Source organism: Tauraco erythrolophus, chromosome 5 (assembly GCF_009769465.1).
Source record: "Tauraco erythrolophus isolate bTauEry1 chromosome 5, bTauEry1.pri, whole genome shotgun sequence".
In the NCBI taxonomy this organism is placed as follows: Eukaryota; Metazoa; Chordata; class Aves; order Musophagiformes; family Musophagidae; genus Tauraco; species Tauraco erythrolophus.
This window is the reverse complement of record NC_141469.1, coordinates 14504169-14531901: the sequence shown is the minus strand read 5'-3', so window position 1 is coordinate 14531901 and position 27733 is coordinate 14504169. Positions and strand designations below refer to the sequence as shown.

Here is a 27733-nt window from a genome sequence, read left to right as displayed (position 1 = left end):
TGTGAGACTACCGGAATTATTTCCTGACTAACACTGTATTTTGAGCAAACAAAGATTTCTGTCTGTTTATAGCGTGCCTTTCTGCCTCTTGCTGCTGGTTGAGTTTTTCTTTTTGCCACCAGTTATTGAGTTTTTCTGGAAGGAAAAGGCCGTGTTGTTGTTGCTACTTTCTTGCTGGTGTCAGAGGTCTAATGCCAGTCCTTACAATCACCATCTTCAATACGTGTTTTGGGTGGCTGTGCTGCCATTATTGCTTGCATATGCTGTTTCGCTCTATATTCTCACCATTAGATGTTCCTAGAGTGGCCTTACTCCCACAGCTGTGTGTGTGTGAGAGGTAAACACTGTGCATTGTGTTACATATAAGCTCGCAACCTAGAATATTTCTTGAAAATGGGTACTTCATAGTTATGAATATTTGTAAAAATAGAGGTATAAATGGTGATAACATCTTTAGAAATATCTGGTATGTGTTTATGAAGAATTTACAGTCTTTTCTTAATTATTTCTAGCTTTCTACGTAGTCCAAACAAAACTTTTGTTTGTGTGTACTGAAAAAATGAAGCAATCAGGTTTTAGTTTACTATACAACTAAAATGCGTAGCAATAATTTCTTCTAATAGAGAATAATTAGGCACATTCTATTAAAATGAATCTGCAGCATTTAGTAGGTGAGACACAAATTTTCCCCTTCCAAAATAGACATTAAAATTGTATTTTTATCCTTTAGCCATCATCTTCTAATACAGGACTGAGCATAGTATTTTTCATTCCAGATTCCTCTGGGATAGCTTTCTTGGTTACAGGAAAAGACAAATCCTGTTCTGGTGTATGAACAAAAAAGACAGTTCTCTAACTGAAACTAATGGTTTTGGGAGCAGTTGATCACCTGCTTAAATGCTTGTGGGGAAAAAAGCTCATCTGTTACACTAAATGTTGCATAATAATTTGCATTTCGAAAGTTCTCTATAAAGTATCATATGCAAGGCAATAAATACAGATTATGAAGGAATAATCATAACTTTCAGGAAAATATTGAAATGACCTTATGAGATTAAAAAAAAAAAATAGACTATCTGGTAAGCATAAGTAATCTATTAAGCATAAACTCTGCAAGGCCTGTATTGTGCCAAGTGGCGGTGTCAAACGACCTGTCTTAGCTGTGGTTTGAGAGAACTGCAGTGGACCAGGGAACCTGAGATTATTGAGGAGGACGGAACCAGCACAGATAAAAAAAAATAGCAACATTTTTCTGAAAACAAAACAAAGCAGAAAACCAAAGCAATCTAATAATTGTAGTGAAGATGCGAAATAATGAGGAGATGTTAATCTGGAGGCCAACACTGAGGGACATACCTAAGTCTCGTTTCTTCAACAACCTGTTTTGCTTCCTTAATAATACAATGCTGGTAAAATACTGGTTTATACTTGGAAAACCTCTGATTTTGCATCTTGTGTGAAAAGTTAATTTAACATTTGAAAACTGATTTTGTTGTGATCAGTGGGATATGCACATGTTCTAAAGCCAAATATTAGCCCAGTCCTTTTGTCCTAAAGACAGTATTTCCTTTTAACTATGCACTACAGTATTTTTATTCTTATTAAATCACAAATTAAAATAGATTCCATTAGATTTAGTTTGACCTGAAATTCTTTATTTTTTTTTTCCCCCCTTGGATTTATTTTTCATTTCAGTCATCAAACTGAAAATTCTATTATTCATCCAGTCCTAGAAGGAGCAGAAAAAAACAATTGAGGTTAAGGCAATTGAATATTGCTCTGGAGAATTGGACACTAGCCCTGCCTCTGTCACAGAGTTTCTGTGTGACACTAGGCGAGTCAGACTTCAGAAGTGGTTAGTGTTGGGTGTTCTTTTTTGGAAGCCTGGCAATAGACACAATCTGTTTTGCAGAAGTACTCAGTTCTTATGGATGTAATTCAACTCCGTGGGAGCTGTGCTTCCTAAATGGAATGTGATGCTGCATTATAACGCATGCTCTGCGGAATGAGATCCTCCATATCTCATATTGATGCATTGTTTCTTAAATGCTTTGACCTTAAGTTATTCTCTGCCATTAGAATGGATAAAATTATAACCCTTTTACTCAGCCAGTTCACATTAGTCTATAAATATTTGTAAAGCCCTTAGAAACTGTAGTGATGCATGCAGTAGACAGGTTGGAGGAAGTGAATAATCCTGTCTTTGCGGGAGGCTTGAGCAATATATTTGAATCCAGATGCCAAAGTAAAAGTTGGAAACAAAATATTGAATCACTGCTTCTAAAGTGAGCAGCAAAGACCCTAAACATTCAGTGAGCTGGAAAAAGCTAGTATGTGATATGTCATTGAAAGCTATTTCACAGTTCCTCTTCAGGTGGATGTCAGATGAAGATTGCATCTGTATTCTGGTATTTCCTAACTTTGAACAGTTTAATCTTGCAACAATAATAATAACTATTTTAATAGAGGGAACGTAGTTTTCTTGGTCCTACATACAACTTACCGAATTATTTAAAAAAAAAAAAACCCTAAACTATCCCAAAAATTGTCGGTGGACAAGGGTCGACCAATGGATGTCATCTACCTGGACTTGTGCAAAGCTTTTGACACTGTCCCGCACGACATTCTTCTCTCTAAATTAGAGAGTCATGGGTTTGATGGATGGACCACTCGGTGGATAAGGAATTGGCTCAATGGCCGCACTCAGAGAGTAGTGGTCAACGGCTCAATGTCCAAGTGGAGACCGGTCACGAGTGGCGTCCCTCAGGGGTCTGTGTTGGGCCCGGCCCTCTTCAACATCTTTGTCGGTGACGTGGACAGTGGCATGGAGTGCACCCTCAGCAAGTTCGCCGATGACACCAAGCTGTGTGGTGCCGTCGACACGCTGGAAGGGAGGGATGCCATCCAGAGGGATCTCGACAGGCTGGAGAGGTGGGCCCGTACCAACCTCATGAAGTTTAACCAGGCCAAATGCAAGGTCCTACATCTGGGTCGTGGCAATCCCAGGCATAAATACAGACTGGGTGGTGATTGGATCGAGAGCAGCCCTGAGGAGAAGGACTTGGGAGTACTGGTGGACGAGAAGCTCAATATGAGCCGGCAATGTGCTCTTGCGGCCCAGAAGGCCAACCGCGTCCTGGGCTGCATCAAGAGGAGCGTGGCCAGCAGGTCGAGGGAGGTGATTCTCCCCCTCTACTCTGCCCTCGTGAGACCTCACTTGGAGTACTGCGTCCAGTTCTGGAGTCCCCAACATAAGAAGGACATGGACCAGTTGGAGAGGGTCCAGAGGAGGGCCACGAAGATGATAAGAGGGCTGGAGCACCTTTCCTATGAGGACAGGCTGAAGGAGTTGGGGCTGTTCAGCCTGGAGAAGAGGAGGCTCCGAGGTGACCTTATAGCGGTCTTCCAGTACCTCAAGGGGGCCTACAGGAAAGATGGGGAGAGGCTGTTCAGGAGGGCCAGTTATGATAGGACAAGGGGTAATGGTTTTAAAATAGAGGGAGGTAGGTTCAGGTTGGATATTAGGAAAAAATTTTTTACTATGAGAGTGGTAGAACACTGGAACAGGTTGCCCAGAGAGGTGGTGGATGCTCCATCCCTGGAGACGTTCAAGGCCAGGTTGGACAAGGCCCTGAGCAACCTGATCTAGTTGGAGATATCCCTGTTCCTTGCAGGGGGGTTGGACTAGATGACCTTTGAAGGTCCCTTCCAGCCCTAACCATTCTATGATTCTATGAAAAATTAGTTTTCTCATGTGGATGATACTTGTAAACGCAGATTGAGATATTAATTCAACTTCATGGATCTCTCAGACCTGAGTAAACAGAATAACTGATAGCAGTGAGTGATTATTATCTCCTATCTTTCTGGCACTGGGTGGGAAGGGATTCTTGCTTCACAGGTCTTCCCTGAAAAGAGAAATAACAAGACGCAGCAATGCTGCATGTGTTCTGCTCCAGCTCAAGTTAGAAGTGTACTCCAGGGAGAGCAAGCTCTTCTCCTCTTCCCCTTCCTACTCCTCTTTCACCTTTCCTTTTCATCTGCTGTCATTTTGATCTCCTTTTAGTCTCTCTGTTTCCTTTTCTCAGACACAGTTATTGTTCCTTAAGCTTTGATATTGGTCTCAGCTGAGTTCTCATAAATAAGCCCCCCCTTTCTATTTTCTTTCCTAATGATTTACAACCTCCCCACTTGCACTGTTTCCCTTTCTTTTCTGATGTGGTTCAAGTTCCCTTCACTGCTCCCATAGTTTTGTCTTTCTGCAGTTTCCAGATGCAGTTTTCCCACTGCTATTCCTCATCATCAATGACTCATGGTTTCAGCCTGCATCCCCAGGCTTCCTATCAAATCTGAATCTTTGACTCCTCCTTTTCTTGCTACCTTTGCTCTTAATCTTTGTTAAATTATTATAAGTTTCTAAGCTTAGATAGCAGCCTAAGCGGTCTTGACTGAGCTTGGAGAATCATTGGTGCCCTCTGGCAACGGGATTTGCATTGGGAGGCTCAATGTTTAGTCCTGTTGGAATCCATGGCAGTTTCAACAGATGACCTCTAGCAAATCTTGATTGAGCAAATCGAAAAGAAGAATTTCAAATACTTCCTTTATCTTTTATTTATTTATTTATTAAAATCCTATCTGAATCAGAAGAATTTTAGTCCTAATGATTAATAATTGGCAAAGTGATAGTATGTTGAAAAATAGCTTAAGTAAATGTTGGGCTGCCTGAGTAAGAAGATAGGACCACCTCTCTTTCCTAATTTACACTGTTTTATTTTTTATATATACTGTATCAAATATCTTCAGTTAAATAACATTTTCATACTGTCAGACTTTAATGATAGTCTTTTATACTGCCATAGTTACTCATAATCTCATACTTTTGAAGTATGCAACTAGATTTTTTTTTTTCTTTTTCCCCAGAGCATTGTGCTTCTTGCGATTCTGCCTTTTAAAAAAGAAAGCTAATTTGTAGCTTTTCTTAAGCTAATTTATGTTTCTTTATTTGAACTTTCTAGGAAGAATGTGTACCCTAGTCAATGTAATACTTTTGTTTGCAGAAAAAAATGTTACTTGGTGAAAATGTAGTACCATCATAGCTCTGTACCTCTGTGTTTTTAGCACAGAATAAACGTAATGCACTTTAACTGTGACATTGTTTCCAGCAGACTGCTGAGTGATTTCAGACAACAGGAAAAAATGTCTATCACCTAGACTAAAAAATTAGTTTGTTCTGTGAATTAAAAGCTTTTTTGTTCCTTCCAATATGGATACATGCTGAGACTCAGTTAGTGAACCATTCTTTTCCTAATATACAATTACACACTAAAAGTAAATTAAAGAGGACTCCTAATATACAAGTATTATCCTTGCATTAAAAAGACGACAAAACATCTGCTGGGTGCTTAAGATAATGATTCTTTAAACTTTTGTTTTTCAGGTTCTTCGTTCAAATCAAGCTGTAGCAAAGGAGAAAAAACATTAGAATTCATTCCAATAAATCTTCATCTGCAAAGAATGCACGTGCATAGTCCTCGATTGAAAGGTAAAGAATATTCTGAGGAGAAATTCCAAGTCTGACAAAATATGCTTTGAAATGCAATTAAACTTACAACCGAGAGGTATGGTTTCCATTTTAGCCCTTTTGAAGATGTAAATATCTTAGTTTATGTGTCCAGTTTCAAGGATGAACATTAGGTGGACATGCTTTCAGATGAAACCTTAAAACCGCAATGGAACTGAAAGGTGTGCTGTTTAGAGAGTTGAATCTTAGTCGTTTTTAATTTTTCACTTAATGGTAGGATACTGGCAACAGTCTTGTTTGCCCTTGTAGGTGGGACATAAACATGCTACGGATGAAAAGCATGGAAAGTAATAGCATTAAGTTGATTATTTTTTTTTCTTTCAGTAAATTTGTGCAATTTGGGCTTACATAGATTTGGAATAATGCTGAGGAGAAACAAATATCACAAGAAATACAGTGACTTTTAAAGAAAATTCTGAGATTCATTTCGTATTGCATGTTTTTTGCCCGTCAGTGAAGTTTGTACAGTATTAGCTTGTTTGTCAGATACACGCAGTACGGCTTGATATCGAAGGCTTCTTGTAGGGCTAGATTGTTGCTTGTTTTTTATTTTTGTTTGGTGATGTGTTGGGTTTTTTTTAAGTCAAAATCAAGCTTCTAAATTCATTATTTAAAAATCTGTACTGCTCTACAGGCTTAATGTGTTTAGTTTTTCATTTTGTTTAATGGGCTTTAGAAACTTTCTGTGTGGTTATTTCCTGCCTTTATTTTGTGTACATATCTGGAACCCACCTGTCTTCCTCAAGGGTTGAATTTCATTCTCTCAAGCCTATGCATCTTCTAAAACCCAAGATTTCAGTTTTGGATCTTGTTTGGAATATTTATAGAGCAACTGATTATGTACTATCTGTAGAGGACCACACTTTAGTAAATCATGAGATCAAAGAAGTGACCAGCTTGCCTGTCCTCCTTATTTCCCTACAAATTCTGAAACCTGCACCCAGGTGCACTGTCCCTGAGGTTGATCAGAAGTCCCGAATCTGTGCTGAAACTTGGGATCAGGTCCAAAGTTAAAGCTATGCAAGGGATTTCTCTGCCTCATCTTCTGAAGCCACAAGTTCTGGATACTGACTGCAGATCTTGGAAAACTAAGGAGTGGTTAACTAAATTTCTTTTAAGTTCTTCTTTTAAAATAAACACCAGGGGTGTCATGCTCATTTAGTTTCTGTGACACTTCAAACAAATAAGCAAATGCAGAATGTATGTTCACTGAAATGTATTGGTAACCTATGTGTGGTTAAAAACATTCTGTTGCAGCTGTGCAGAACTAATACTCTCGTGATTCATACTGACACGCTGCACAGTGTTCAGTAAGATTCACGTCCTTCTAGGGTATCGACTTCATTTTTCATTGTGATCCATAATGTCAGTGTGGTGTAAAAGCCAGTCTTACCTGTCTTGTTTCTAAGGTGGTGGGGTTTTTTCCTACTGTACCACCAGAGATAGTGATAGAGCACAATACATTTCCTCCCTGAGATTGCCAGGATGAACTCACCAGCCTACGTGATACGAGTTGTACAGTTCCATTAAGGACAGTGTTACTTCTAAACTTAATATATCCTGTTTCTTAGGAAGCCTTAATGAGACCAGCACTGCTCGTGCCTAAATCAGCTTATTCAGTGCTACCCTGTGCCTTGTAAGCATTTGCTTAGTGTTAAGTGAAAATATCTCACTCATGATGCTGAAAATACTGTGAACTTCTAGTACCTTCCGGATAATATTCCGTAATGTTGTCTGTGGTTCTGTTTAATACAGAATTCTGTTGCTGCTGTTTGCCTATAATTTTAGCAGCATCTTTTACAGAGGAAAGATTATATTGATACATACATATGAGCAAATCATAATACAGCGAATAATTTGTTGATAAATTGAGATCTATTAAATTTACCGTCACTGTAGAAACACGGAAATTACGCTCTAAGATTTTTTGCCTTATAATTGCACTCTGCATCTAAGCAGATTCTAAAACACTAAGTACAAACAGTAATTATTGGAATATTATACTGTGTACTGATGTTCATCCACTTCTGAGTTGGAACACGAGGACTTCTGATTGTTTTAGGTATGGTATTGATCCAATATTTCATTATTTCTTTTACTGAACAAAGGTGCCTCCAAACATTTTAACAAGATGGGGATTTATAGTGACAGAATATGACAGCACAAATTTTAATTTAGCTAATGAGTTAATTAACTCAAAAGCACTTTTAGATTTATAATGACTACAGATGACCAGAACCTTAATTTTATGTCTTTTCAACAAAACTTCTCTGGGAACAGGGCATTGTGTGTTTATTTGCAAAACAAAAAAATGGAATTAAATATGCCACTTAATCACCCACAACTTTTATACTACTTGAGTTTTGTTTTTAATGAATTTTCTCCTTTCTCCTCTGAAACCCCTTTACTTGTGGCATATGGTTAATCCATAATTAAAAAGGGTAGAGAAAGAGGTAGTTGTTAGTATCATCTTCTAAATTTGGAACTTTGTCTAAATTATAAAACTCTCCCTTTTTTTCTTTAACTAATGTTCACTCCACTGGCATGGGAATTAGATAACACTGTTCTCATTACACTGAAGTTTAGAGATAGCAAAACGTTCAAGAAGAGAACTTGTGTTAAAATTTCTGCTTACATGTATTTTTGGAAGACTGACACCTTAGTTATGGAGAGGTCTTTTAATTTCTCTATATACAAAATGGGTTCCTCAATATGTTTAGGATATTTTGGTAGCATTATAGTATAAATATAACAAGAAGAAATTGAAGATTGTTACTATATTTGACTTTGGTTATATCTATTATATAGCCGCTATCCCATCTGTTTAGTTTGCTGAAATAAGTCTCATTTTATGAGCACTAAAGAGCTGTGTCTTCTATTAGATTTATACAGTTTGAACAGTTTGTAGCAATTGCTAATGATTCTGAAGTAAGCAGCACTTGGACATCAAGGTGGTCTTTCTAATCTGGTGCTTTGCTTGGCATCTATCAAAGGGCACCCAGAATGTAACCAGGAGATGGCTGGGGGTGAGGGAGGAGAAGCGTGTAAACATTGAGGTGGTGATTGAACAAGCTGATGAGCAATAAAGCTGTCATTAACCCTCACACTGTCAGATGTCTTAATTTTGGGAATACCAGATAGGTTTTAATCATCATCTCACATGGATGTGTGCTTTTTTGTTCAACATGTTCATGAACAGGTTTACTTTTACTGAACTTTGATTTGGATTGCTACTGGGTACTGACGTGGAATAAAAAATACCTGTGTGTTTGAACTTCTGGTAGGAACAGCTTTGAGAAAAATACTGTTTCATTATGGGATAACTGTATCCCTATCCATTTGATAAACACTACGCTTTGCTCTGTTCGTAATACATTGCCATAGCTTTGCTTTTGTCCCTGTTTATACATTAACTGTCCTTGTTTTAAGTCATTTTAGTGGACTGAGGAGATTTTTATTTTGTTTCTGACCAGTGTGGAACACTGACTGCCTCCTGTGAAGGCAAGCAGGTTGCTTCAAATTTGAGATTGAGCTGTGCTTGACTTAAAAATCCCTCAGCTCTTTAAACTGGTCTGATAAAGCTTAGGTTTATGGAACTTCTGTGGTGTCACTGTGGTTGTCACCATGTTGCAAAAGTTCTGTGTTTTATTTGAGAAGGAGTGATGAGCCGTCAGTTCGTATTTCTGCGTGGTGAAGAATTGGTTTTTGGCGAGTGTGTAACTGGTATTAATGTTTCACTTTTAGAAGCAGGAGGTGAATGTATCTTTAAGTCAGAATAGTTAGTATGAAATGATGATTATTTTAAAGCTTAATTTCCTTGCACTCTAATCTTTTGCATTTTCTTCCTTCAAATTCTGAAGTAATATTTGAGGAAGGGTCGACGTTTTTTTAACATCTATTTATCAATAATTTGGGGGGAGCACACTGACAATATGATACAGCTCTACAACTCTGCTGCATTTTAAGCTTTGCCTCCAGTGTAGAGAGTTGTCAGCAGTAGTCTGTTCTTGAAGCAGATGGTGGTTCTGAGTCACTGGAGCATTCCTGCACCAGTGCACTCATGCTGACACTGCATTTCCTTCACAAGTTGCTGCATTGATGTGTAAATGGAGCACATCACAAGGCATTCTTCTTGTAGCACTTTCCTGTGCCCGCTGCTCTGGAAAGTGGGAGTGAGACTGCCCTGTGCCCATCACCAAGGTGGTAGACCTTTTTTTCTTTGCCATCCTCACTCTCCCATGTTCACTTGAAGGGGGTAGGTGCTTAGCTGTTCTGGGTGTGTTTGTGTCTCCAACAGTTGCTCCTTGACCGTGCCGAGAAGAGGCCACAGGCTGAATGAAAGCTTTCTGCTTGGTAGATCCCATTTTCCCTCAAGTAGCTATAAGCAGGGTCACTATTTTTTTTTCTTTTAAAACAGAGTTGGAAAAATCACCAGGCTTTAGTCAAAGTGTAGTTTCATGACTTATCTGTAAACATATTCAGAAGCCATTGTCTAGTTAGACTTATGCATTCATCTTTTATTTTGGTTTCAGGCCACAATTGTTTTAAGCAATAGGACTATTTACTGTCAAGTACTGATGGAGTTCTAATAGCCCAAGATTATGTATTATGGATAAATCTCTATGAAGACCTGAAAGAATGGGCGATTTAAGAATCCTGAAGCTCACCTTAGGCTAGTGAAATTATGTCTCTTCTCCTTTTAGGTGGAAATTGAAGAGTCACCAATTCATTAGAGTTCAAATCAATTTGAGTGAATATGCTTTGAGATTCAACTCTGGAAGTAAAACATAGTTCATTAACGGTGAATCTTTTGTACAGTGTTCTTGCTTCTAGGGATATTTATCATCAGAATGCAAGAAAAGTTCCATTTTAGGAGAGGATTCAATTTTAATTTACATATAAAGTAGTTCACAAAAAAATCCTCTAATGGTTCCTTTGGAAATACATTTCAAGAATGGGACATTCTGACCTGTATTTTTATACCTCCAGTAAGCTTGGGCATGAAACAGGTACTGCTTAGTGCAAACGTAAATTCTGCAAATGTAAATTTAAACTTTGAAGCAATAATTATTGTGGTTTGGGATGTAATTAAATATTATCTCTGCACTGACAATCAATCACAAGCACAAAATGAGAGGCTTTTTAAAAAAAGATGTTCCATCTCCAGTTCTGTAAGGATACATCCATAGAGAAAGTTAATCTCATATGTCACAAGACATCGGGTACATTCGGGGAGTAACAACAGTTTGTCTCAGCAAGAATTTCAATGGTATAGTTTATTTCCCATTCTGGTAGCTCTTCAGCTAAAAACAACTGACTCACTCTGTGTTTATAAGCATAGATTGAAAGTAAGTCTATGTCATAGAACAGGGCTCTTCAATTTAGCATTAAACAGATAATTATATCTGAAAGTGGAAGCAAAACAAATTCAAACTGGAAAAGAAGTGTAGATTTTTACTTGTCAGATTGACTGATTAATCATTGGAGCAACTTCTCTGGGAATGCAGTGAAGTAATTCTTACTTGAAGTCTTAAACCAAGATTAGATATGTTGTGTTTTTTTTAAAAAAAAAAAATGCTTTCACTTAACCAGAAGACATAAGCTTGATGCAGAAATCATTAGCTGTAATTCTGTAGCCTGTATTATTCAGACAGTCAGACTATTCCATCATAATGGTCTCTTTTGACTCTAAAATGCTTGAGTCTGTGCATCTCAACATGACTACAAATTAAATAATGGAAGGGGTAATAAAGTGAAATACACAAAGGGCCAATTTACTTGGCAGCTTTGTAAATTGCGGAGCTAGAATATTGTTCTACACTGTGGCATATAATTTAGATGTAGCAATAAATCAGATAAACTTTCTAAGATGTGCAGGTGGCTGTATGGAAAGATTGATTAGCTCAGGCCTCCTTGAGACACACATGCTCGATTATTCCTTGAAAATAATCTAGACTTCTTGTCCTCATGTCTGGTAGAGTAGATATCATAGTGTTTTCATACCTTGGGCATAGGCACACTTAAATTACTATGCTTGTCTCTTCCTGTTCCAGATGCTCTGTATGATGTCATCACCGTGGGAGCGCCAGCAGCACATTTCCAAGGATTTAAGAATGGTGGTCTCCGAAAACTGCTGAACAAATTTGAGGCAGAAAGACGAAAGTAAGTATTTTTGTAAGTAGCTAGGAAAATGTCATTAAAGTTGCATTAAAACGTTATGAGCTCACTGAGTGACAAAACAGTTTACCCTGCTGAATGCATAGAAGATAAAAATTTAGTAGGACTAGACAAGGATGCATTCATAAAATATTTCCTTTATCTTCCCTGCTTTGCTGGACTGCAAAATTGAAGCATAGTTTACTTTTACTATCAAGACTTACTTTGAACACAGACTCAAAATTGTGAAATTTTCTTCCTGTATTTCAGAAGACTGAGGAGTATCAGTGCTTGAAAAATGTGCTGTTCAGAATGAGATATCTCTTTGGTAATTCTTGTGCTAAGTGAAAAGTAGCTATAGACAATTTTCCAATAAAGAAAGAGTAGCTTCAGGTAGCATCTTCATTTCTCACAGCCCTGGGCATATGTGAGCAAAAAATATTTTTAGCACACCTGTGAAGTAAATAAGAAACTACTCTTATTGTTCTTCAGAAGGCCAAAATGAGACTAAGCAAAGATAAAAGCCTTAACTGGGGTTTTAGTTTATTGCTGTGCTCAATGCTTTGTTAACCGCTGAACATGTACAGAATTCTTAGTTGCATATTTTGCTAACGAAGAATTTGGATGTATTTGTGTTTGTTGCTGTGGCTGTTAAGACGTTTTGAGCAGCCACAGCTGTCACTGGCAGCACGCATTGTTGTGACTCCTCAACACTTGGACTAGCTGTGCCAACCCCATGCAATAGTGGCACAGCATTCTAAAGGGAATGCAGGAAGTGCTCTATGTGTGCTAATGTAAATCATCATGATGCTCCATAGAAAATGAATTCCATTACATTCAATGCTGAAAAAAGTTTCATGGTTAACGATATCATAAAGAATAAAAGGAGAAATTATAAAAACCTACTGTTGACTTCTAGGTTGACTAGAAGTCGGCTCAATGCTAAAGCCAAACAAAACCCACCAGATACATTTCCTTTGAAAACTGTATTGTTTTTTTCCGTTTGCACAGCATGACATAAAACCTATATTAAATCTTCTAAAATCTTTCATTTCCCTACTCGCCTTGGGTGACAAAACTTGCCACTGAAACACGAATATCGTTGATCCCGAGACCCATGAACTTAGTGTTAACAGTAGGTACCTATTCTGCTGTCAGCACGCAGACAGTGTGGTATAAGCAGCCTTATGCCCACGCTATGGAGGCCTATGAACTACATATCCTGATGAAGAAAATGTCTAAAGACATTTCTTAAGGTATCTGCTACTTAACTATCTGATTAATATAGTTGCAGTAGTATTTAGTAGGTTTTTACTACATTTCTTTAATAAGAAATTCAAGTCATAAGTGATACAAAGAACTTTTCAGTTCGAGTCCTCAGTGTTCAGCTTTCACAAAATCAACCATTTCTCACTGGCACGGTTCTGCAGCATATACACATTGGCAGAATGAGACTTCCCAAAATACAATGTGAATGCAAACTTGAAATTATTATTCGTGATTTCTGTTCATTGGAGAAAAAAAGGAAAATGTATTACAGGAAAGAGATCTAGACTTTCGTGATTTCTTTCTGGGAGGACACATATTGCAGCATCTTACAGGAATGAACAGACCATGCCCTTGTTTATTAGTTCTCCATAACAGAGGAGAGGAGAAGATGATGGGCTAGAGTCCTTTCTTTGAATCCTGTGCAATGGTACGTGGCAAAAGGCTAGGATGGCGAAGGATGCTCAGTGCAACACAGCCTCTTCTCGTTTTCATTCACTCTTATTGCGCTGACTCAACCCTGAGGACCTCTAAGTTGGTAGAGGATTGTGCTCAGGAGCACTGGGTAAAGCTTTGTGCAGGTTTTGTCAAGACATTTCATACTTACACATCTCCTTATATATGCTCTGCTTCTTAGTTTTCTGCCTCCCTCAGAAGCATCTGTATTTTGGTGACTTTCAAGGACAGGATACTGAAGCTTTTCTCTGACAGTGCAGTTTTCTTTGTTTTTCCTTTGTTTCCCTGAAAGAACAAAATTCTGTCTTTAGGATGATATAACTAGGGTAACTGTGTTACTATCGTGTCAGACTCTTCCTAAAAAAAGATCCTGAATCAGGTTAACTAACTTAGGTTTGAGCACTGAAAACAGGAGACTGCAATTTTTAGCTGATCACTTACCAGACCTGAAGAAGTGCTTGCTTAGTGTATGAATTCCCACAAAGTAGAAAGGAGGAAACCTCTGAAACTCATCTTCCCTTCTAACCTTGAGGGCAGCTCAGAGAAAGCTCCTCATGTGTGGGTTGTGGGTTTTTTTCCTTCAACTAGAAGAACTTGTGTGAGTGGAAAGACATGAGAAAACAAGCTCTGAATATGATCTCACTTATGTGAATATTCAAGAGTGGGTCTACCTTAGATACATGACAGGACCATTCTTATTCTTACCACGAAGAAATTTCTTTCACTGTGGCAATGACAACTTTGTTTTGAAAGCACCTGTTTGTTTGACTGCATGAGGATGCTTTGAGGACACATAACAATTCCAGGGGCAGCTTTTACAATTTAAATTTTCTGTTTTGCAATGGGAGCAGCTTTTCTGAAAATTTGGTTGAAGGAAGACGTGACACCTTGAGATATCAATCAGAATATAAAATGAACAGGAAAAAAAAAAGCACATTTAGCAGCCGTTACCTCTAGGCTATCTGAGCTGAAGACCTAAAGGAAGATGTGGGAAGAGATTATTTCTCAAACTAATCTCAGTAGCTTTCAAGATGTTGTTAGTGCACGTGACAGAATGCCTTGCATGCCTTTGACCTTCAGGCTGATTATTAGAACAGTTTATTAAAATATTCAACAATGTCAGCGTATCACAAAATGTTCCTTGCTCAAACCTATACTTGTGGAATTAACAGACAAGAGACGCTGTTAACTGGGAGCAAGATTATATCTCACTTTGCAAGAGCGTAATTACATTTGCAATTGCCAAACCAAAACAAGAGTCAAACATATGTTTCATGAAAGTTTATCAAACAGAAGAATGTGGAAAACGTCTATCTGAAGATAAGCCTGGCATATTTTCTATTACACGGAATATACATTTTTGTGCAGACAAAAGAGAGGAAGATATTGTATAATAATATTTTTTTAAAAATGCAGTATTTTTGCAATTCTCTCATTTATCACCACCAAGCAGGTCATATTAAAAGAAAAAAAAAAGGTGGATGTTTAAAAATATGATCTCAAGTAAGAGGGATAAAGTTTTTCTTTGAGGTGAAAAACAAGACTTAGTGGTATGTGATCTGAAGCCAGGTCTGCTGCGCTATAACCCATTCACAGCCGATGCTGTTCTTTATCTGCAACAGAGAGACAGAGAAAAAGGTTTACCACTACAAACATCTGGCATGTCTGTAAGGCATGACTCTAGCATGTCTGTCCCTTGAGTAGATAGTAGTGAACTTCGTAAGACCAGTAAGAACAATGGATGCTTTTTTTATGCTACTTAAACGCTATCATAAGGCACTGGAACAGTTTGCCCAAAGAAGCTGTCGATGCCCCATCACTGGAAGTGTTGAAGGCCAGGTTGGATGAGGCTTTGAGCAGTCTGACCTAGTGGAAGATATCCCTGACCATGGCAGGGGGCTTGGAACTAGATGATCTTTAATATCCTTTCTAATCCAAACTGTTCTATGATTCTAAATTCAAATAAAATGTGATGATTAAGGTATGCTAAATCATTGCAGAATGTTAATTATCTGTATATGATATACATTTATTTTAGGATGTTTTTAATGGTGCTATATTGATTTGTTCTTTTTATTTTTTTCCTTCCTTATTTCTAGCTAAAAGAGAAAGTCAGTTGTTCAGATTCAGTCTTCTGTTGGCCTGCTAGTACAGATACTTCCTTCCAGCAAATGGAAGTGCTTGTCTTCTCATCAGTCTAGATGACACAGCAAATTATTTTTAGAGCTCAGTTGTGCAGGAGCTTTTAAGGCAGATGTTCTGTAAGTTATACTCATATAGTGCCTCACTGCTTGAAATGTTCATAAATAACTTTCAAGGTACACTAAGGACTTTTTTTCTTATTTAAAATCTAATTTGATGATCTCTGTTTTAGCCAAAGCACACTTAGGATGGTAAGTTTTTTAATGCCAAGATAGTAACCATCAAGAAAAAGCGGTGTCCCACAAGCTGTGTTAGGTGCTGTGATTCACTGTGGTTTTGAATGCCATTTCTAGCAAGGTCTTTAAAAATGATTCTCCTTTACATTAGCTGAAGCTTAAAGCTGGAATAGCACTGAAAAGGATTTTCTGATTTTATTTTTTTTTTTAAGACTAAAGAATTTGATTTGGATTTGAGCTACCTAAAAGGACCCTTTTTTGTTTGACGAGGCCATTTTTGGTCAAGGTGTGAGGCGTGCTCCTTCACTAACATATTCATTACCAGAAATTTTATTAATGCTGGGATCTTCAGAGTTCCTATTACCTGAGTTTCATAACCTTTAACCCATTTCCATGCTCTGAAGAACCTGAAATGGTACTGTTTTACAGAAAATCCCAGAGGTGTTGAAATAATAATGATTTGTGTTTGATCTAATTGTAACCTTTATTCTCAAAGGGAAACAACAGCCTGTCATCCATTTTTCACAGAGATGTAGTTATTTGCTCTCTTCCCCTTTTTTTTTTTGCTTGTGTGTATTTGTGTGTGTGAGAAGGAGAGATTAGACTTCATGGAGATGAAAATTTTTGCACTGACCATAAAATCAATGTATTAAGGTTCTTGGAAGTTTTGCTGAGAAACTGCCAAAGTTTTTGCTATTCATTGAGATATAAAAATCTCATCAGAGTGTTTTCCAGCCACTGGGCTGTCTGGATAGAATTGTCTGGAGCATTTCCTTAAGCAGGCATGAAAGGAGTCTGGAACTGGAAAAAGAAGGGAAGAAAGAGCTGAGGGAGCTTTGCATGTGAAGATTGGAAAGGATCCTATGTTTTGGAGAGCAGGAAACTTTTCCATCTTCATGGACTCTAAAAGTGGCAGAAGAAGAGTGGATCCATGCCTTTTCCATCATTACTTATAACACTTGCTTCAGCAGGCTGCCAGGAGAAGGCTTCACTGACTGGGCACCATTTAGCCTCAGGCTTGTGATGAGGCACAATACCTCTTTTCTTCTGATAAGGAACCATGCTCAGTCACCCTGCATAAGATTCTCTCCTATGTTGAAGGCTACTTAAATCTTTCCACCAATGTAAAGATGCTCTAAAATTAATTTGAAGAACTGTTTAAAGCTTTCCCTAGGCATTCAGCCTTCCTGGACTGAGTCTCCCTAGGAAGATTCACTGTGAGATTCACCTATACCACTGCAGCATCTGTCCTACTTAGGTCTCTAGAGGGCTGGTGAAGGGCATCTTGACCTTTTCACTGAAACTCATGTCCCTTTACCAGTTGAGGGCATTGATGTAGAGTTATTTCAAGGGTCAGTTAGGAATGAAAAAGAAATGGAATGAAAAAGAAATAGAAGAGCAGCAAGAGAAGCTCTGTGTATGCAGCCTTAGCCGTTGCTTCAAGATAAGGATTTGTGGAGATTTGGGCTTCAGAAGTAAAGATAGATTAGACAGAACTAATAACATAATTCCTTTTTCCTCAGTATTCAAAGTTAGAATTTCCAAGTTTGCAAGGGAACCTTAAGGAAAAAGAAGAAATAATAATTTGAACTTCTGATCTCTCAGTCCTGTTTTGAAAACCTCGGCACTGATCAGGTGGTTTAGTTTTATTTCCTGAGGCAGTGAATCGTCCTGAGGTTTTTTTACATAAACTTTTATTTTTGATCATAACTTCCCACTTTAGACAGAATACATATAATGCATAAATAAACTACTGAATTGGTATCTTCAGTAATGTACATAAGATCGAGGTTATGTGGGGATAGATGTTCTTACTGTGTGTGCTTTAAGTTAATATCTGTGATTTTGATTGTGAAAAATGCAAGGTCAAACGTTCATTGTTGAAAGATTTTAACCCAGTCCCAGATGGTGACAGTTTAACTCAGTCACACAAATTACTGAGTTAACAGCAGGAGTGAAGTTACTCGAAGTGTCATTAAAAATTAGACATTTAGCATGTTGCAGTATTTATTCTCAGGCAAAAACTTTGCTAATTTAGAGTTAAAATTGCAGACATAGTCAATGTAATCTTTATTGAAATTGCAAGACAATGTCATTAAAGCAATTTTAAAACTGAGATTACCACTGACAGCCATGTGTATGCAGTTAATGATGGTGCCAATATATGGAAACGATTATGTATGATTTTATATGCTTAGTGAAAGCTTTGAAACTAAACCCAGAAAACATTACTGTAGAGTTTTTCAAAAGGTACATGACTAATAATATATTTTGCATGTCAAAAATAGGTTTTCATCGTGCTGCTGGCTTCCCACACTGGACCTACTCATGTGGCCTTTGCCCTAATGCAAAAGTTTCTTCTTACTTGTAATTCCCTTCCTCTAGTTTCTGCATTACGACACCTGTGAAAAGTTTCTCTCTATGTTCTATCAGTAGCTGCTTCTTTTAAGTAATACTACTTATATACCATAGCTATATGCGACAGAAGCTCTAAAAATAGTTATTTAGAAGGAAACTAGTTCCAGTGAATTGGAAGTAGTAATGTCTTTTCAGGAATGGTAAGGCCACAGAAAAATCTCAGGCTAGTCTTAGATGCAATGGTGTTGAGATACAACAATTGGAAACTTCAGATAATCCCAAACATGTTATTTCTGAAAAATAATTACACACTTTCTTGCCAGAAGGGGAAATTGCCCTCAAGTATTGAAAGAAACTGAATATTTGAAGTCATCTCATGCTTTCTGGGGTTCAGGAAATGTTAAAATTAGCCAAATACTGCGGTCTGATAGAACACTTGTCCATTCTGAAGAAAGAGTCATTCTCTCTTCACTATTTCCTTTATTTAAAAGCCGTGATTGACTTTATTAGAGTGAGAACTACCCACAGGCTTAGTATCTCTCTTCTGTCTTTCTTTTCTTATAGCATTGTCTGTAGCTTTTCTGCTGCAATACTCAGTGTGGCTTAGAGCTGTGGGAGATCAGTGAAAATGATCTGGGAATTAAAGGCTGAGGGGAATCCCAGAAAGGAGTATGTGCATGGTGAGCTTGATAACAGTGTTAGCCAGATTCAGCTTGCAAAAAGGCTGTTTGATAAAGGGAGAGAGAAGCCTGAAGGGGAATTAGAGAAGATAATTCAGCACTGTGAAGTATCAAGACTCTTAAGATTATGTCTTCACTGCGATTAACATAGACCTCTTTGTCCCTGTCCTGTCTACTGAATCTGACAGCTTGAGAGTTGCAGTGAAGAGATAGATCTAACTTTGGAAGTTCATTTCACTGACAGTGTTGCCACCTTGAAGACAGAGCTGTGGCCGTTTCCTTATTTCGCAGAGAGACAGGAAATTTTTTTTCCCAATTAATTAGGAGAATTCTGACCTCTGCACACAGCAGTCTAGCAACTCATGTAGTGGACTGCAAATTGGAGATGCATAGTAATTTTGATGTGGCTGGTAACGTGACTGATCATGGCAAAGCTTTGCTGACTCAGATGCTCTTCATCCTGACTGCCTCTGTGAAGAACTGTATCTAAAAATGGAGACATTGGTGAAAGACAGAAAAATAGGATGGGATATTGTGGAATTTGGGACTGTAACTCAGCAAAGCAAGAGTCTTAATGCTAAGACTGCTTGAATCTATCCTTATTTGCCAAAAGACTTAGTCTTTTAAGTTTTATGGAAATGACTTCATTTGGACTTCTGAATGTGCATTGCATATGTTCTTTATTGAATTAAATGTAATTTTTAAGTGAGAGAAGACTAAGGAGAAGAAACTGGAAGGGACACTAGAAGACACAAAGAGAAAATGGCAGAGTGAAGAGATCTGGAAAAAGACTGAAATGAAAAGCTATGCATGAAATTCAAAGGATTGCAAGAGTGTCAAAATTCAGGTCTTGATAGATGATGTTAAAAAAGGAATTAAATCAATGGTGGAAGAGACTGAAGGGTGTATGATGAAAAGACACATGAGGAAAGAAGAGAGAGATACAGAAGCAACTGCAGAGTAGTATGGTAATGTTTCAGGAGTTGCTTGGTTACATTTTTTCGTATGTTAGTATTACAGGTTCGTCTGAAACTGCGAAAGGTTTTGGTTAGTTTCTCTGAAAGATTGAAGCAGAGCTTTATAAAGGGAAGGATTATGTACAAGAGTTTTAGGTGTGGCGATGTAAACTGCAGCAAAGAACCAGTAGGTGTGTGCGTGCTGTCTAAAATGGTATTTGGGAATAATGGTATAAAAGGATATTGTATAATTAGTAAGTGTTGCGGGGGGTGGAGGGGGCAAAAGGAGAAATAGGAAAAGAAGTCATGCAAAAGAATTGCACTAGTTTGTGAGCAGTTAAAAGGAAAGTAGGAAGTCTGCAGTATGCTTTTGTGTGGTTTTGTAGTGATTAGCTCCCACACCCTGTTTCTGTGTCTTTTCTTGCAAATTAGACACATGGTTTTTATTGGAAATAATTCTGGTTATCAGCACTTCCTGGACATCGCTGATGCTGATCAAAACACAGTGTGGGCTGCTGATCAATTAAACATTAATGACTCATTTTGAAAGACTTAGTGAGGTAGTTAATAAAGTAATAAAGTGATGGGGAGTTCAGTTGGAAAAATAAGAAGCCTTATGCTCTTTGTGGTTATTACCTGACTTGGTCAAACCTTCTTTTTCTCCAGAATTACCTTTTTTAAAAATAAATAAATAAAGATATGTTTTTCTTATATTAAGATTTATCACCCAAAGGAATGATTAGGTTGAACAGTACTGCTTGGAGTGTTTGGTGGTGCGCAGTCTGTTGTCCTCTGCTGTTCAAGCAAGGATTGCTTTTTACCCTTAAAGGAAGAAACATTTCAATGGTATCAGTGAAGTTCAGGTATCTGTCATTTTTTGCAAAACTAGTGGTAAGATTTTTAGCACACGAAGTGTTGTTATTAATAGCAGAAGTGATTTTGACATTATGTGACTGACTCTCTGTCATTACAGTACTGGATACCAGTGTATTTACTATTCACCTGAAAACACAGCCAAGGCAAAAGAAGTTCTCAGCAACATCAATCATCTACAACCTCTCATATCAAGCCATGCAGACCTGCTGCTTAATTCTGCAAGCCAGCATTCTCCAGACAGCTTGAAGAATTCTTTAAAGATGCTTTCAGAAAAAGTAAGATTGAAATCTTCACTGCAATGGAAAATGGAATAACCAAGTCTCTAACTGCTGGGTTTTTTTTCTGCATAAATTGACTTTCATAGCATCAGGAAATGTTAAATAAGCTCTGCTAAAATAAGCTTCAAAATGTTGTTATCAGAAAAAGCATATTATTTAGCATTTCTGTAGGCTTTCCATGTAGAAAATTAATGAAATCTGTAAAGGTTGTCTTTATTTGAAAGTATAATTAATTTAATTTCATGTCTCTCTGTTATCCTCTAGTGGCCACGTACTGGGGTTTATCAAAAATAGATTATTGTAAATAATTTTGTGGAATGATAAACAGTTATTTTATATCTCTTTCTGTGGTACTTCAAACTGGTAATTCAAGCCAGGTACGTGTGTAAGGTTTAGAATAATAGCACGATCAGAAATGGTGATGCAATCTGGAAGGAGAAGCTAGGAAGTTGGCGCCAGGATGTCTCAAATTTTAATCCTCTTTCTCCTATTATATTCCTCTGTAGCTGTAGGCTTTTCCTCATCTCAGTTTCTTTAGCTTGAAATTAAGGAAGATAATATTTTCCACCTGTCTCACAGAGCGATATCGGAGATTAGCTGAAGTCTGAGGTACTTTTAAGCATATGTTATCCTATAAAAATATTAAGCACTGTGGCTATGACCAGAGGGGTTGAAAAAAGTTTCCCATTGCTTCATGGGCCATACCTTCTGTAATGTGATCTCAATATGGCTTAATAACACTATCAATAACCATTTCAATATATCTTCAGCTATTGGGAAGTGGCAACCCCTGTGGTCTGTTGAGCACTATTATCCCAGCAGTACATCGTTCAGTGGGAGAGTTTCAAATCGGAATATTGAGCTCAGCCACATACTGCGAAGACATTGCATTGGAGCCACGGGGGAGATAAACGTTGCTCTCGGTTACAGATGTGTAAATCCACAGTAACTCTGAGAACATTGGAGTCACTGTGAGTGTCAGGGATAATATAGGAAAGCAGAATTCAGCCTGGAAATGAAAGGGAGGAATTTAGGTGGTTTTTTTTTTTTTTTGGCAATTGTAGCGTACCTTTCCTTGTAGTACTGGAGGAAGGAATTTTTAGCTGTGCACAGAAAAAGTGGAGCTGCTCTGTTAGGTTTAGTTCAAAGAGATATGCACACACAAGTCAAGCAAATCAAACAAAGAATTGTTCATCCTGAAGATTCAAGACCTGGTTGCTAAGGAATTTTCTGTGTTAGCTATAGCCATTTGCTTTGCCCTTCCCACCTTTGCCTGCCTGGGCAAGAGTGGATGATTTCACAGTGGCTGTAGGCAGCTGTGATACTAACCCACTGTTTGAACCATGGCCTATTGGAGAGTCTCAATACAAAAAAGGGCCAAAAAAGACAATCCATTCAGTTTGGAAAAGTAACAGATATTTTAAATTTATAGCTGGTGATTTAGTTGTATATGTTCATATCAATTTTTCGGGGCCTCGGTGAAATCACTGGCTAGTTTATGAGCACAGGTTCCCAGAAGCAGAAGTAGGAGTCTCACCCAACAAAGAGACCTTGAAAGCCCGTAATTTCTATCTAGCCTCCACCTTTTGCTTGGAAGAGATGAATCCATTCATCTGACCAACTGCTGCATGAACAGTTGAATACCTGCTTCCCTGTCTTTTCCCAAGTTTACTCTGAAGAGAAGATGATAATTGAGAAAGAGGGTGGGACTGTTGCTGAGGAAGCTGGTGTGGAGGGACAGCTGCTTGTAAAGAAGGGAAGAGAGTTGGGGAGGAATGGAAAGATCAAGGAACAACTTCAGGGAAGGGCGATATTAAATTTCAAAAACCCAAATTGAGTGAACCTCTATGATGCTGCAGTTAGATCCCTCAGGGTTATTACAAAGTGCCATCTCTATATCCCAAGATAACCTGTGTATATAATGTGGTACAGTATGGCAGAACCAAGACTAACAGTGTGTCCCTGGTTATATTTCAGATAGGTTGACATGCTCTTCTGAATAGAATTGTGTGATGCCTACCTGTATTCTTGAGGCATGTGAGGTGCTTCTGCTCTCTCACCTTCTGTATACTTTTTATGCGTAAAAAAGAAATGTTCTCTTAACTGGATTGAAATTTAGAAATTAAAAAGCTATTTAAGGAAGTCATAAAAATGATTTGCCTGGCGATTAAATTCCTCAAGTTTATTAAAAAGCATATCACTTTTATTTTAAGTTAAATTTAATATATAGAATAATTCTTTCTAAAAACATTAGAGTGAGTATATCTGAGCTATCAATAATGTGAATTACAGCTAAGTATTTATATTAGAAATGGAAGGACTGGCTGCATGCATTGAAAGTGGAAAATTAAATCAAATAATTCCACTGCTGCTTCTTAAATTGAGCTTATTTTCTCATATTAAGCATGGTTTTACCTCTCCATGTATGATTTGCAATTTACTGTAGTGTTTTCCTGAGACTAACCTTTTATCAATGCTATCTGTTAATTGATTAAGGAAGCCTTTAGCTGTGGACAAGTGTATCAGCGTTTGCAGCTTGCAGAAGGCTTGATAAATTCATTTTCCAGCTATGCCTATCTTTGTTTGCAGAAATCTTCTTTAGTCGAGTATCTAAAAGAATTTGCAAAGTTTTCATTTCTTTGTGTAGACTTGTTTTGTGATTTCGATTCAATTTTATAAATAGTGATGTTCTGCAAATTTAGCTGTACTGAGATGTAAGAAAATGCAGTTCAAATGTAGCTGCTTGTTAAACCAATGGAATCCCTGAATGGAATTTAATTACAGAAGCATTTTAGTCTCTATATGAAAAAAATGGAAGTTAGCTTTCATGCCAGTTTGCTTTTTAAAATGAGTTTTCCCTATAAAATATTTCTATTAAACTAAATTACTTGAACTGTTCAGATAGTTACCCAATATGCATTGCAGTCATCGTGATCATTTCTTAATTCAAGTTGTCCAATGCTTACAGTTTTCTGAAATTTAAAGCTTTTTTGAGTCTACCGTACCTGATGCAGAGATCTGAAATGGTCTGAAGCAGACTTTGCAGGGAAGGAAGGTACAAAACCTCAGCAAAACCATGATATTGTCATTTCTAAGGACAGACAAGTAAAGCAGTTTGGACTCTTTCGACATGGAACTGTAGAATAGGCTTGAAGGAGGAGCTCTACTGTTACCAGGCAAGAAAAGACAACTCTGCAAGTCTCACTTTGCCTCTTCTTTATAGAAGATTAGTAGGATTTGCTAGCAATAGTCCCCAAAGACTACCTGTTCCCTGAGCATGCGCCACGTGGCGGCTGGAAATGTAGAAAAATGAGGTTGTCCTATAGTGCGGTTCAGGACTACTATGAGGCAGTGCCGAAGGGCTACAGATAAGAAAACTGTCTCTGTTTAAGCACCCTTTCCCTCAGGCACCAAGTTAGTAAGGAGGGGACAGAAAGGGTGTGGTGTAATTGCCAAGGAGATGAATAGTGTTGTGAAGCCTAATCACTAAAGAATCCCAAATCAGGTCTGAAAGAAGCCCTAATGTTGATGTAAAAAATCATAGCTTAGGGTTCTTATTCTTAAGACTTTTGAGTTTTATTTGCAGCAAATTTTCAGCTTTTCTATGTGAAACCATTAAGGATTCAAAATACCTTTTTCCTAAACATGGTTAAAATGGGAAAAAGCAGAAACTTCTCAAGCAGGTACCTAACCCAGCAGTTGGAGCTTTAGAAAGCCAGCAATTTAGAGCATTGTGTCTAAATTTCAGGAAACTTTTGAGGGGATATTGAGGCAGGAAAGCAAGAAAAATTAGTTGAGTAGGAGCAGAGGCATACGAAAGGAAAGCAAGCGCTAGCAAAAGGGGATAAGAATAGAAGTACAGAAAGTGGGAGAAAGATTTCTGGGAAAGTAGATGCTGACACTTGAAACTTGTATGGTTTGGGGTTTTTTGCTGCTTCTCCTCCAGGTTTTGCAAAAGAAGCATGAAAAGGCTGAATGAAGCTTGGCTGGACAACCTTTATTTCTAGCATTTCCTAGCTTTGTGTGACCACTTTTTCAGGCTGGTTGCTCTGACTCTTATCTACATGCTTTTCCATGTGCCTATTTATTTAAGATTGTGTGCACAAAGGCAGCTCAGCATCTGAATCTGCACATGACAATCCACTATGTTCTGGGTAAATAGGAAGGCAACTAAATCCCACTGACCTGAGACAAATAAATTCAGGTAATTGTGCTGTGAAACAAATGTGAAATGGTGCTTCATCACCACCTGTGTACCGGGACCTCTAACTGGGGAGAGGAGCTCTGGCAGCCCAGGTGGGATGTGGTAGATGTGGTATAGGGGCAGTTGAAGTAACCAAAATTGTGACCCTTGCCAGCTCTCTGTCGCTGTGGCTTTGCTAGTGGTTACCACCCTGTAGTGAAAGGAACCCTGTCCTTGCACCTCACCCTCTCCTGTTCGGTGAGTTGTGCCAGCTGATGGGGCAAACGGACTGGCCTCCTAAGTAGGAGGAGTAGTGGAGATAAGGCCATGTGTTGTGTAGGACTGCAGGAGATGGGCATGCATCCGTGGCAGACCGATGGCAACAGCAGGTGCTGTTACGTGGACACAGTCTAGAGATGCTAAAGGCCATGCGCAGAAAGCATTTTCCTTTCCTTGTTGAGGTGGAAGGGAGACAAATAATGCAGGGAGGTTGGAGGGTTTTAAAAATATGGTAAACTTCCAGCTGCCACAGACAACAAGAAGGATTTAGAAAAATGATACAGTGATTGAATAACATCTTCAGAGAGCCTGGAAAAACTACTTCAAGGTTTTCTTTCTTTAAAAATAAATAAAATAAGGCTAGAAATCAGGTGTCATCACCTGCCCTGATATCTCAGTTGATGCCTACAGGTACCAAAATTTGTTTGGGAAACGCTGCTTTTGCAGATATTGCAATCTCAGCAGTGTAGAGTGGTGGTGTTTTAGTTACGAAGATCCTTAAATTTGTTAATCATGTTTTATCTGACACTTACTTGGAAACTACTGAGCACTGGTTGGTTACTCCTGGAACTGGCTCTTGTAGAGGCTTGTCTCTGCAGGCAAAATTTGGAACTCGAATGAAAGAGAATTGTGTGAAAACATGATGATCTCTGACAGATACTGTACTTTTGTGTTAATCCTTAGAACACTGGGATTGTAGAATGTGGCGATGTCCCTAAAACCCTTGAATTGTTCCTCTTTGTTTGTTGGTCTTTGTTTCCTGCCTCTCAGGCTGGCCTGAAACAACTATCCACTCTGCCTAAGGGTGATTCGGTGTTATAGTAGCTATGTTGCAGTATTGCATTCTTTGATCTAACCTTTTCATTCATATTTTATTTTTTTCCTAGACGGAGTTATTTGTGCATGCATTTAAGGATCAGCTGGTCAGAAGTGCCCTTTTAGCACTATACACAGCCCGGCCTGGCTGTGTCCTCAAGAAACCAGCTGTGCCTAGAAACAGTGAAGAGGGGGGTGATTCACAGCATCAGGACCATCCTTCTCAGTTTAAAAGACAGGACTCTATACCCCATCATTCTGAGTATGATGAGGAAGAGTGGGTAAGTAGTCAGAAACTCTTGGTTGGTATTCAATCCTAAACCCTACAAATCAGCATGAACAAATAGAAGCCCTAAGTCTCCTTGTCACATGTTATTGGGGAGGGGGGAAGGAATACAAAATGGTGAAGTAATATTTTTCAGATGCATTGTCTGTTTTGAAACTAACTGGAACGAATTTTCCTAAGTACATTGTGCTTCTGTGTGACTGCTTGGTTGTGCATGTAACAGTGAGGGTGATCAATGTTGCCTTGCCCATACTGGAAAACCGTCTACCTTTACTCTTACTGGAGTTCTCTTTGCTAGTGAGGCAGATCCAAGGAGACTGGAACAGCATATGCTTTTATGAGGGAAAATTCTGTCTTTTTTTTTTTTCCTCCTCCTTCAAGGCTGAATATAAATAGTTTAAATTCACATGAATTAACCCTCAGCAAAATAGAGCTGTTTTCCCTTAGACTGTTCTTAGGAGATGTCTGAGATTGCGTAAAAGAATTAAACATTGCTTTTAGATTTCAACATTCTTAGCACATCTTTCAAAGATTTGTATTATTTATATAGCTGAGTTTTTCTAAATTAATTATTTTGGTGAATGTGTCCATAATAGTTTGGCTTCTTTGTTACATACACCCTGAACTCAAGCTATTTTTATTCAGTTCAGTCTCGTACTTTCAGTTCATCACAGTATTCTCATAAATGTGGAGGACACAAGCATATTAATCTCTATTGTAAGTAATTAATAACTTGGGTGAGCTTACAGTACTTACATCTGAACTGTAATTTTTATCCATATCACAAATAAGAAGAATATGTTTCTTCTAGAGAAAAGACAATTGTCTCCAATCCCATGCATTAAGTAGTTATGAGATTTAAAAAATAAATAACTTATTCTTCTATTTGTCTTGTGGTTTTAAAGCCTTGAATTCACTTTTTCATGTTTTCTCAACAACTTGAGGGGCTAGGATGGTTCTTCTTTCCTTGAAATGAAAGATAAAATGTTTGTTTCCAGCTGTTGTAACATTCAGAAAAATAAATATCTTAATAGATTTGATGAAAGGGAGAAATTTTGCTTTGGAAAAATGGCATTTTTGTGTGAGTTTTGTTTTAATTTAGTACTCGTGTGTCTGCAGAGAAGCTAGCTTTACTGTATTTCATTATCGATTTTTTTAAAAATCCACTTCTGCCTGGTGTTTGG

The 27733-nt window shown here is 38.0% G+C and overlaps 1 protein-coding gene across 9 annotated transcripts in view; it reads left to right on the top strand.

Annotated features, from left to right (window-relative positions):
• INPP4B (inositol polyphosphate-4-phosphatase type II B) overlaps positions 1-27733 on the top strand; it is a 282937-nt gene that overhangs the window by 186510 nt on the left and 68694 nt on the right. For 6 of the 9 annotated variants that reach the window (XM_086612544.1, XM_086612542.1, XM_086612550.1 and 3 more), the window contains 4 exons: positions 5438-5542; positions 11635-11743; positions 20805-20982; positions 26335-26544. In XM_086612544.1, the coding sequence (XP_086468670.1) occupies positions 5438-5542; positions 11635-11743; positions 20805-20982; positions 26335-26544 (602 nt within the window). Of the gene's footprint in view, positions 1-5437; positions 5543-11599; positions 11744-20804; positions 20983-26334; positions 26545-27733 lie in introns of all 9 variants that reach the window. The other 3 variants (XM_086612548.1, XM_086612547.1, XM_086612549.1) reach the window with 3 other exon arrangements.